This window comes from Hylobates moloch, unplaced genomic scaffold, assembly GCF_009828535.3.
Source record: "Hylobates moloch isolate HMO894 unplaced genomic scaffold, HMol_V3 SCAFFOLD_19, whole genome shotgun sequence".
In the NCBI taxonomy this organism is placed as follows: domain Eukaryota; kingdom Metazoa; phylum Chordata; class Mammalia; order Primates; family Hylobatidae; genus Hylobates; species Hylobates moloch.
This window is the reverse complement of record NW_026652294.1, coordinates 71,504,904-71,517,384: the sequence shown is the minus strand read 5'-3', so window position 1 is coordinate 71,517,384 and position 12,481 is coordinate 71,504,904. Positions and strand designations below refer to the sequence as shown.

Below are 12,481 nucleotides of genomic sequence, written 5' to 3'. Positions count from 1 at the left end.
TTTTGCCATATTTCCGTTGACCTGTCCTTGGTGAGTGAAATCTTTCCTCTGTTTTAAATGCTTAGAAATATTATGACAGTGTAGAGATAGTTGATACGTCTTTGTTAGCTTTCCAGTTCACCGTGATTGTTTTTGGCTACCAAATAGGAGGCTAAAGCATTGTCTAGATGCTCAGCTCTGCTAACTTGCCACACTTTCTTTTCCCTGAGAGACTTGGCCACAGGCTATTAGCAGCCTAACATGCTTGTCCTATGTCCCTAATAACCTCTTGTGAGCAGCCTGCCAAGTCGTCAGCATTGGCTTATGGAGTCACACACAGCAAATCTCCCAGCTCTTTGTAATGCTTTCAGCAATTTCCATTGACGTCTTGAGAGATATTTGATGTTTGTGGGCTGGGGCTCTGTGCAGATGTGAGTGAACGTGCGAATGTACAAAATGATGTCACCCACTGTCTCATCTATTTTATTTGTCTTATTTTTTCATTGTTTCAGGTTCCAAATTGCATATTCATTCATGCCTTTTCCATAGTCTTGAGTTGATGCCCTTTTGCCAAGAATAGTATTAAGTATCCAGTAGAAAATACATTTTAGCAACTTTTAAAAATATATAGTAATAACGCCTTACATGACTGTGGTGCCTTGCCCTTTGCAGTATGCAGTCAATGGGATTACCTCATTAGAGGATGTATATGAATGCATTTTGAGATGTGAACAAGGTCATGACCTCTGAAGTCAGAGTAATTGGTGTTCACACTTAGATTCTGCCAGTAACAGATTGTGCAACCCTGTGCAAGTTCTTATTTCTGAGCCTCAGCTTCCTCATCTATAAAACATGGTATCCCACCTCACCATGTTGTTTTCAGTTCACAGCACAGAGTAAGCACTCAAAAAATGAAAGTTGTATTGCTACTACTACTTCTACTGCTGCTGCTGCTGGTGCTACAATCTTATGTGAACTGGGCCACGTGAGTAGTGTTTTTCCTGTTTCGAGGATAAGAAACCTAAGTTCAGAGAGGTTTATTTCCTTGCCCAAATAGATGCAGATAGTGAGTGGCAGGTGCTGGAATGTAAATGCCTTTTTAGCTCATACTCCATTATTGGGTGAATTCCAAACCCCAAACCTCAAATGGTGCTAGAGGTGTTCATCTGAAGCTTTGCTTGGGATCATACATTACCGTTTTAATATTCCAAAGCCCTGTGGTTACTGATGATTATATTGAAGTTGCTATTAAAGAGATCCAGGTGTTTAATCAGGACCTCATTCCTCTTAACTCTCATGAGTGGTTCAGTCAGGTTTAGGTTACTAATGTGTTTCCTAAATGATGATGAAAAATAAAATAGATGACTTTGAGGTGGTTTAGAAACTACTGTCTCCTACAGATCCACTGTCAGCTTGGTATACTTTATAAAGACTGGAGAAAACATCGTATCATTTACAACCTCACGTGAGGCAGCTTTTCCTGATGAGGGAAAGATTTTAGTGTTCATAAATTGCCTTTGCTACATTTTCTAGGGGGAAGCACTGTTAGCACTGTATTTCCCAAGTATATTTCTAGTAGCTATTACTTATCCATTCTTCTTCCATTGGACTCCAAGTACAGATTCCTCCCCAAAGTGTCTGGGAACTAACCAGAAGGAATTTCTAGAATCTGGCAACTTTGGTTAAGAACATTGTGATTTGCCCCTATTGCTTTAAATGTTCTTTCCTTATCAAGCATAGAAAAGTTCAGATTCAATCAAATATTTCTCTTTGGGTAAACTATGAATGCCAAGAGATATGCTACCTAGAGCAGAAACTGTAGTTTGTCTGTGTTCTCAACCGTGCGTTGATTATTTGAAAGAAATGGGCAATTGCCGAATCACAGCAGTGAAAACTATAAAATAAAGTTCAGGCTAACTTGGCAGCCTGGCCCAGTTGTTTTACAGAATAGTGGAGGATGCCTGTATGATTTAGGTGAAATGAAGTATAAACCTACTGTTGCTTCAATAGAATCTCCATTTTTACTCACTTTAGGGTTTTTGATTCCTTTTTTTTATTTCTCCCAATTATTTGCTATAAAGCATCCAAAAGGACCATTTTAAGGAAAATTCAACTATTCCATTAGTGTCATAAATTATTATTTTTTAATTAATGTATTTTTAAAATAGTTCTCATTGTGTTGTGCAGGCTGGTCTCAAACTCTTGAGCTCAAGAGATCCTTTAGGCTCAGCCTCCCAAAGTGCCAGAATTACAGGTGTGATCCACTGTGCCCAGCTAATTATTTTAAATACATGAGCTTATTCATTGTTTATTGAGCTTTGGATGTAAAATTATTTTGAATAATTGTATAAAATTCATCTGATTTATTAATACATTATTCCGTTAAGCAGTAAGCAGAGTTTATAATTAGAATAGGCAGTGCTTGAAAAAAATAGGGTAAAAATTCTTCAAGATGGAAAAAAGTGTGTCACAGGAAGTACACAGCTGATCCCTGTTATTTCAACCTAAATTTTTAGCCTGTGTTTGCCAGCGTTTTTGTCAAACACCTTTTTTGAATGTCACTGCTGTGTTTCAGATGTAAGGTCTCCTTCGTGTGTGCACATGAGTGTGTGCTCGTCTGTCGGTGTGTGTAGTCATGCTGTCCGCTTCACCACCCTTTGCCATGATTCATTATAACCTAGTTTCTGGCTATATTTCCAAAGGTTCCACTTGGATGTATTCTTAACCCAGTTATCTGAATGTTGCACAGATGTTGGTAAGGAAAAGACAACACAATAAATAGTAGTTATGATACTGGAAGCCTTGGAAACGTATTTTTTCTTCAAAGCAAATAGTGAGCTACCTATACACCATACACTTCTGCAAAATATAGCACCACAGGGCCATCTCACACCTGAGTAAACTAGACAGATGCCCTGTGGAAGGGATGCCTGAAAAACAGAGGTGAGAAAATGACAAGCATTGTTTTTTCCTGGCAAGTTACTTAGTAAACTTTCATATTAGGTTAGAATAATCTGCATATTTAGTGTAGCAACACCAGAATCACTTGCACTTTGTTAATTCACTGCAATGAACATGGCCTCTGTATACATCTTATATGAGGTACATAGTGTTTTTTCTTAATATTCTTTCCTCTAGGAAAGTATGACATTTATGTTGTATTCATAGTTTTAGAAAACTTAGAAGTCGTGGCTAACATGGAGACAGATACCTATTTAAAAGAGAGGAAGAAGTTTTACAGAGAAAACACTGTATTGGTTAATTTATGTGATTTTGTGTGTTTTTCCTTTAGTATTACTGTAGCTAGGTCGTAAGGACAGGAAGTATTTGTTGTTGTTGTTGTCTTTTTATTTCTATCAACTACCACTTGGCTATCCATAGGAGCAGCTTGGTATAAATTTGTTAAAATAAGTATCTGATGCTAGGGAGTGGGATTAGTGGAGAAGAATGAGAACTAGTATTTATTGAGCATCTTTTATGTCAAGTGTGTGTTAGGTATTTCACATATGCACCTTATTCAGAGCAGTGTTTTTTGTGTGCATAATGTAAAGCAGGGTGGGTAGGGTGGCTTCTGTTTTGGCACCTCCCGTTCTAGAAGCTTGTCTAGGATCTTGTTATTCCACCATCTGGCCCTCTTTCATGTGTCTTCTAACACTCATCTCAGTAATAGAACTGAGTCCTTGCTCAGCACTTACTGAATGCTTTTTTTTATTTTTTATTTTTTTGGAACAGGGTCTTACTCTGTTGCTCAGGCTGGAGTGCAGTGGCATGATCTCGACTCACTGCAACCTCTGCTTCCTGGGCTCAAGTGATCCTCCCACCTTTGCCTCCCAAGTAGCTGGGACTACAGGTGTGCGCCTCCATGTCCTGCTAATTTTTGTATTATTTGTAGAGACTGGGTTTTACCGTGTTGCCCAGGCTGGTCTCGAACTTTTGGACTCGAGCGATCCAACCACCTTGGCCTCCCAGAGTGCTGGGATTACAGGCATGAGCCACCATGCCCGGCCTGAATGCTTTTTCCAGCCTCTGGGTCTGTAGGCCAGCTCCCAGGCCAGTTTTATTGCAACTCCTTCCTGTCCTCATGAGGCAGGGGCTTAGGAGAGGAGACGACACCACAATACACAGGATCTGGTGAAGGGCTCAAAGCAAGGGCTCTGTGGGTTAAGCTAGGACTATATAACTAATCTCGGGGTGATGATGGAGTGGGCTACCTCTCATTGCTAACAACAGTGAAACATTCTGGGCTTCAACAATATGGAAAGATGGATGTTTGAGGCTCCCAAATTCTATACCCTAGAATAGTAGTTCTTATCCTGTATTGTATTGTATCGTATATTATGCTTTTAGTATCTGTTATTGAGAAAATACTTAATGAAAAACATAAGAATCAGTACACTTTTATGTGAATTTATTAATTATAAAAGGGCAGGTAGTATTTCAGGTTGATTATGGATTGACAGGGAGAGGCTCTAAAACACTCACTCCCACTGTAACATTCTCTTTTAATCAGCCAAGGATGCAGAATTGTAGCAGAAGTGGATTTAGTAAATAGGGTAGAAGGGAATGCAGCCTATCATAACAAAACTTCCCCCTGGGTCCTATTTCCCTAATGGGCATATGCAGTTGTATGTGTGTAGGCTGTTGCCAGATCTGAAACTAAAGATGTATTTTTGCTGTACCACAGGAGTTTATACTTGGGTCTCATTCAAGAAAACTGATTATCCATGCTTCTCATTTTAATAAAGTTTTTATAAACATGAAGATGCCCTAGTTCTTAAACCAAAATCAAGGTCAATAATACTATATAATCAACTAGGGGAAGAAAGTAGTTCTGTTCCCAGATGGGGACCTGAACGATATCTCTCTCCAACTTTCTAGAATTTTTAGGAAGCCTCTTTTCCTCCAGAGCCTACCCCCGATTCTGGTTTATACATTTCAATCCAGTTCGTTCCAACAGGATTTTTATTTGGACGGCCAGAATTACATTTCACCATAAACGCATTTCACTATATTGTGCCCCTTGGATGTAAGACGTGTGGTCAGATGATTGTGTTTTTGTAATTCAGCAGCGTTCAGCTAATTTATATCAGTGGGCAGGACTTTGCTTAGCTATACTTTATATTACTTGACTCTTTTAAACATCATCATGGTTCGTAGCCTTTTATGAGCCCATTGCGCACCAGTTGACCAAAAGTTTCTTCTTGAGGTTCTTGCTCCACATGGACCTTTTGGAGCCGCCTCTAGGTGACTGCTTTATTTCTAATTTTAAACCACTTTTAAATGGTTTGGCTGTGTCCCCACCCAAAATCTCATCTTGAATTAGAACCCCCATGTGTCAAGGGCAGTTCAGGTAGAGGTAATTGGATCATGGTGGCAGTTTGTCTCACAAGATCTGATGGCTTTATAAAGGGCTTTCCCCTTCACTCAGCACTCGTTCTCTCTCCTGCTGTCCTGTGAGGAGGTGCCTTCTGCCTGAGGCCTCCCCAGCCATGTGGAACTATGAGGCAATTAAACCTCTTTCCTTTATAAATTAGCTAGTCTTGGGCGGTTCTTTATAGTAGCATGAGATTGGACTAATCCACACTTCTAGACATCTTTGAAGCTATCTTTGTTTTTTCTTAGTGGGAAATGCCAAAGTTATCTTGGTTTCTATTGTACCAAACTTAGAATCAGTGATTCGTCAAAGAGCCCTGGTTCTTTTTTATGGGAGCTCTACTAGAGACCAAATTTGCCATGAAAGGTGCACATTACCGTGTTTTGTTTCATTTGAGTGCTGGCTAATTTAGTACTGGAGCCACTTTAGTGACAGAGCAGATAAATAGTATTTTTTTCAAATGGTTCAGGGTTCATGTTGATATATCCAATTCTCCTGGCTTTAATAAATTTATTTTTATATTGTTCCAACTTGAGGGCTTATTAATGCAATTCTCCTTTCCTAAGTGATGCCTAAAGATTTGGACCTGGTTTTCTAAAATTCTCTTAACTCTTCCTGGGTTTCTATGGTTTAGTGGGTGGGAGTGAGGTATGGGTTGGGCCTGCCACCTTCTCATCCTCTGCGTGCTTGGATCGAGAGCCTGATTACGGTGCATATACTCTTCCACAGGGGGCCTCTGCTTTTCAGGTCTCTTTCTTTAAGAGCAAAGTTTACAGTTCCTTTGAAGACAGTTTCTCACATTTGAAAATATTTTAAACCTATTGAAGAAGGGATGAAAGTGGGGTAGAAATCTCAGAAACTGACCTCATCCCAAGATTTTTAAACCAACCTGAAACCAAGGAAAATACAGCCACTTTTCTAAGACTTGCAGTATTGGAGAGAAACCGATAACTAATATGGCAACTATACTGCTTGCTTTCCCTTTCTTATCCCGGCACTTGTTTAGCCAGATCATCAAAAATATGGCTTAGCATGAAAGTTAGTTACGGAGAACTTTAGACTGCCTTAAAACTGTTCAGTTCAATATATGTAGGGACCACGAAGCATCCTGGAAGTAAACGTAACTTTTTTTCTTTAAACTTCTCCATCCGGCTTCATTCTTGCTGACCAGACCTCATTCACACAAGTGTTTTAAGCAAACATTTTTTTTTTTTTTGATGGGACAGTGGTGGGAAACATTTATTTAATGCAATGTGATGAGCTGTGTTCTAAAGGCTTTTCAGATATTAACTTATTTAATCTTCACTGTCCCTTTCATGGTAGGTATAGGTTGAGCATCCAAATCCAAAATGCTCCAAAATCTGAAACTTTTTGAGTACCAACATGACACACAAAGGAAATGCTCATTTAAGCATTTCAGAACTCACATTTTAAGATTTTGGAAACTAAATCAGTAAGTATAATGCAGACACTCTAAAATTCGAAAAATTCTGAAATAATTCTGCTCCCAAGCATTTTGGATGAGAGATGTGCAACCTGTACTATTATTATCTTTTTATTTTTTTTAACAGAGGAGGAAATGGAAACAGAGAGAGTTTACGTTTATATAACTTGCAGTATATTACACAGGTAGTAGGTGGAAGAGCCAGGATACAAAGCCAGGCAATCTGACTCAGAGTCCAGGGTGTTCTAAGCACAGGGAATAGTGTGTGCACAAACTTCCTCAAAGGCCTGGTATATCTGAGGAAGGCTGAAGAGTTCAGTGTTACTGGGTCTAAGACATGTCAGGTTTACGGGGGAGTCAGGATGGAGTGGTGAGTGGGAAGATGAAGCTGGTGAATTAGATTGGGTTATCAGAGTGTGAAGACTGTCTTTCATAAAAAGTGAAACCCCCTTTGTATATGTCCCTGAATTGAAATTTAAAAAATCTTCTCTCATCTTCAAGTTAGGGAAATGTTCTTGGCTAAACAAGGGTCTGTTTTTAGGGACGAGGTGAGGGATAGGAAGGATTATCCTTTCTAGAGGAGATGGGTCATGGTGAGGAGAAGATTGTTTTGGGGACGCTTCCTGGGAGCAAGACCCACAGGTACTCAGTTCACCCCTTGGTGGGGTGCAAACCTGTTACCCAATAGCTGTCTCTCACATGCGCCCACACACACAAAGTGGGTCATGCTGAGACCAGGCAGGAGAGGCTATTATTTATCTTGTTTCAAGAGTTCCTCAAAGTAGGGAAGATTAAAAAGAAAAAAGAGTTTCTCATTCAGGCATTACTCTTGAGACTTTCCTTCATCCATGTTCTCTGGGGGATTCCTTGAACTCCTTTGCCACTGCTTCAGGCAAATTTAGAGGAGTTCTGCTTTATTCTGCAGTGGATGGTTCCATGCGAGGTTTATGTGTGGGGCAGTATTAGGAAGCTCAATCTTGAGGCCAAGTGGGAGTGGATTAGAGAGTAGAAGGGATTGATTAGAGACAGGAAGCTGATGCTCCAGAGAGGGTGAGAAGAAACAGAGACCTGGATTTCTACCATGGCCATGTCCCAGGATGAGAAGGGTCTTGATTATGAGGACACTTTGGAGGTAGAATTATAGGCCTTGGCAAATCAGGTGTAGTGGGGAAGGGAGAGAGAAGACCCCAAGGGACAACCAGTTAATTTAGAACTGATTATGAGGAAGAATTTTGCCTACTGTCACTTTCAGTGTGCCCATCTAATGCCAGTGAGCTTGCCCTGGCCCCCACAGGGCTGATACATCAAATGTAGCTATGGGTTGAATCTATCCTTTCAATTTCCTCTTTATTTTCCCTCACTTCGTCTGGAGGTCACTTCCATGGCTTGATACTGTCTTCCTTTAGTTTCTGCTTTCTCCTTTTCATAAAGTGAACCAGAATTTAGCTAACACTTATCTCGCAGTGATCTGAATGGTGTCATTTCCACAAATCCTCATAGTGTCTCTAAGGTCCTGGGTGTCTATGTTTTGCTGATGATAGAATTGTTTTTCCTTTAACAATTTGGACATTGCAAACTAAAATTCTGTTTAACAAAGTTTGTTTTGACGAGCTATACTCTTTTTTTTCCTCAGACTTGTACATAATCATCTTGCTTTTGTATATGATTTGTTTCTTCTACATAAGCTTTGTAACAAATGGCCTGCTGAATTTGCAGTGTTATTATTGACAAAGAGAGATTTCTGACCAAAGCAAAGGGATGGAGTAATGAGAATTCTTAGCAAGGATTTAAAAAAATACTACAGCGATTCAAACCTGAATCTGATCAATATTCCTAAATCTAACACACATTTTTTAAAAGAAATCCCTCACCTTTCTATCAATAGAAGGGTTTTGTTGAGCTCTCTCTTCACTTATCCCAGATGATAGAAAGTGAAGGTTAGATTTGCCTGGAAGGAGGAATATTTAGCACAGACCTTTTAGAATATTTACGTTCAGGACCTATCTTTCTCTTATTCACATTATCAGGTAAAGCCAGAGAAGATAAAATTTTTCTTAATTTTGCTAGGAAATTTAAATATATCCCATTAAACATTTTTGAACCCTATTCAGAACCCCCTAATTTGTTTTCCCACTGCTGATCTTTAGCCATTTCCATAGGAAGGGCTGGGTCAGTGAGCATCATGCTTCTCTCCCTGTGCTTTCCGTTGATAGAGCAAGGGCTTAAGGAGACCCGCTGCAAACCCCCATGCTCACAACAGCCTCAGCATATACTCTACGAAAGAAGGCAAGAGAGTTTAACGTGATTTTGGAAAGATGACTCTCAAAATGGTTGAACTCTAGGCTGTTCTTCATGCTAATGAAAAATAATTTCTCGAGCATTTGATGAGCTCCTATTATGTTGATCAATCCTCAAAGTCTGGGAAATGAGCTTCAGAGGACTGGTACTTCTCCGAATTCTGGATTCACGAAGGCTCGTGCTGGAGATGAGCATCTAGGAGTGTGGTGTATTCAAAACAATCTTGACTCCAGGCAGTCCTGCATTCAGGTTCCTGCTCTGCTTCTTTACTGCTTGCCACTTAGAACCATGCTGAAGTCCCGTTGAGAGACTTACCCATATCTTAAAGCCCTGATAAATACTGATGTGAGGCCAAATGGTACATCCCAGGATGAACATGAAATTGCTGTTTTATAGGTTAAAACTGGTTTAATACCAGCAATTTCATATTATTATCTGATATAAACCATATTCAGAGGAGAGGGGCTGCTGCCGTACTATTTCTTATTCTGTTTTCTGGGGAGAGATCCTTTAGGCCTGGTTCACGGTAGTTAACGTCCTGGAATTTGGGAAGCACCTGGAAAATCTCTCTGCAGCTGTACTACTCGGCTTTATTCTGGAAATAGCTGACATTGTGCCTGTCAGCTAGGAATTCATGCTCCTGAGTCTTGTCACCCTCAGGGACAAAAACACAAAATTTTATCTGTTCTGATATGTATATGGGCACATTGAGAAATTAATAACAATTGATAGCATTTTAAACTTAATTAGAATGAAGGGAATTAGCACCTATTTAGTTACGAATAATCACAGCAATATATTTGCATTTTCATTAGTAAAACTTAATAGCTTTCATCTCTCTCAAAATACGGTTTTAGTTCTGTGTGGAATAATGTGGTTTCAGGAAAAATATTTACGTAAATTTTTTATTCTGGCCTTACAAAACGGCAAATTGACCCTGATTTTTAAAAAATTCAAGACAAAGGCATTTTGGTGTAGGTGTTTGGTTTTTATCGCAGAAGCAGACCCATCAGAATTCTTAGGTGAAACTTGTCAGTGCTGTTTTCTACTTGGCTCTGTCATTTCCACCACAGAGTACACCGTGGAACCAGGGAGCCCCTTAGCAGACCTAGACCCCACTGTGGGGGCAACTGCATTAAGAAGTACTTACATGGGGCTAGGTGCAGTGGCTCCCACCTGTAGTCCCAGCTCTTTGGGAGGCCGAGGTGATATCAGCCTGGGCAACATGACAAAAACCCGTCTCTACTAAAAATACTAAAATTAGCTGGTCATGGTGGTGTGCGCCTATGGTCCCAGCTACTTGGGAGGCTGAGGCTATAGGATCACTTGAGCCCAGGAGGTAAAGATTTCAGTGAGCCAAGATTGTGCCACTGCACTACAGTACAGCCTGGGTGACAGAGCAAGACCTCCATCTCAAAAAAAAAAACAAACAAACAAACAAAAAGAAATATTTACATAGGACACCGGATACTTGACAACTTCAAGGGCCAACTTACTGAGGAAAATCAACTCTTCCAAGGACCAACTATTTGGTTATTTTTTTTTTTTCGTAGATAAGGTGTATTTTCATGTAAAATGCTTGCTTGCTTTTGCACAGAATTAATATTTCTCAGTTCCCAGGAAATTTTAAGCTTTTCAGCAATTTGTACTTTTTTAAAAAAATAATTAAGGCATGCAGAATCATCTGATAGCTTGTTAAGAAAATTAAGTAGTGACACTAATCTCATATTTTAATATTGGTATTAGAGTCAAGCATCGTAGATACAGTAGAAAAATATAAATGGAATGTGTCAACAGACACACAACAGCAAAGGGCATTTGACATTCCAACGTCTTGTAACGCGTAAGAGGCAGGATATTCAATTCCTTCATGTAGAAAACAGTAATTAGATGCCATAGCCGTAATGAAATCCTTAGATACTGACAAAATGTAATGAAAGTATATTTTTAAGACTATTAACTGCAAGCAATAGAAAAGGCAATTAAATGAAATAACTTCCAATATTTCTAACTAAAAGGCTACTCTCCAAGTCTTGATTGTATGTCCACTTTCAACAAATATGATACACAAAACTCTGGATTAGCTCAAAAGGCCTCCTGAAGCCTCTTGGCAGGAAGCCAGTGATTCCAGAGGATTGCCTGATCTTCTTTGTCATGTCCTTCCGTGGAATATTGGAGCATCCTGGGCTCTGCACATTTCTCACATACAAGTCAATACCTCTTTTCTTTCCAGGGAAAACGGGCAGTTTCTTGACCATTGCCAGTCAGAAGTTGGCATCTTTTCATCTTGAAGTGTCACATGTCCTTTCTTGTCTTCTCATCCTACACTGGTATAGTGGGTCAGTGAAATTATAATGTCTGAAGAAGTATAAGAAATTCCTGTTTCTTCTGGAATGATATTCTGAAATATCATTTTGGTTTCTCTGTCAGCCATTACTGGCCAGGCCTGGCACTCAGACGCTTTTGCTTGGAGCAGGAGGCAGGGAGAAGTGAAACTTTCTTATTTGTAAGCATCAGATACCTTAATGAGTTGTTTTCCATTTTGTTTGTCCCTCCTTGGGTGGGCCTTTTAGTTAAGTTTGTTCACCTTTCCCCATACATTTCTCAGGAATTAGAAGAAAATACAAAATTTGGAAATCCTTAAATTCAACCACTTTAATTATACTTTAAAATGTCATGTTTATTACATATTTGGAGAACAGAGGAGTGTCCTTACTGTATCTGAGAAAGTAACTTTAATTGAGGTTGTGTGGACCACCTAAGGTTATATGGACCTTAGGTGATCAAGAACAGGAGGGCCTCAGGCAGGAAACTAGGAAGGATGCAGTCACCATTAGAGCACCCCAGTTCTTTCCCATCCTGCCTCCATGTGAACCCCATAACATACCTCTCTTTCATGCACAGTGCTGCGTACATGGGTCTACTCAATTAACACTAGACAATCTGACAGATGGATTTAGTTTGCTGATTAATACTGGACTTTAAACAGTTTGTGGATTTATCCCTTTTGAGTAACATTGGCGAGATAGGCAGAATCTGCACTCCTGCCGTGGATGTGATGGACATTAGAAAGCTTTTGGCTGACTTTACCTTTAGTTACTTCTCCTGAAGTCCAGAGAAACCTAGAAAGTTTGTGTTTTCTCTTTCTCTGTCATTCTCTCCTCATGTAAGCAGTGTGTCTTTATAGGCACAATTACCTCTTCCTCTCTAATTTTGTCTCCTGCTCAAAATGACCACCTAATCTTTGTTGGGGACAGTGTATCAATGTAGACAAGAGTTACAAGAGTATAATAATAACTAACATTTGTATAGTGTCTTTTATAGTTACACGTAGTACATTATCTCATTTGATGTTCATAGTAAACTTGTGTGTGGTACATACTATG

At 39.5% G+C, this 12,481-nt stretch overlaps 1 protein-coding gene across 9 annotated transcripts in view; it reads left to right on the top strand.

Moving 5' to 3' along the window:
- KDM4C (lysine demethylase 4C) overlaps positions 1–12,481 on the top strand; it is a 416,633-nt gene that overhangs the window by 346,137 nt on the left and 58,015 nt on the right. For 5 of the 9 annotated variants that reach the window (XM_032138252.2, XM_032138255.2, XM_032138256.2 and 2 more), the window contains one exon: positions 863–964. The exons of 3 other annotated variants lie outside the window; for them this stretch is intronic. In XM_032138252.2, the coding sequence (XP_031994143.1) occupies positions 863–964 (102 nt within the window). Of the gene's footprint in view, positions 1–862; positions 965–12,481 lie in introns of those variants that run through there. One more of the 9 variants, XR_009210973.1, reaches the window with a different exon arrangement.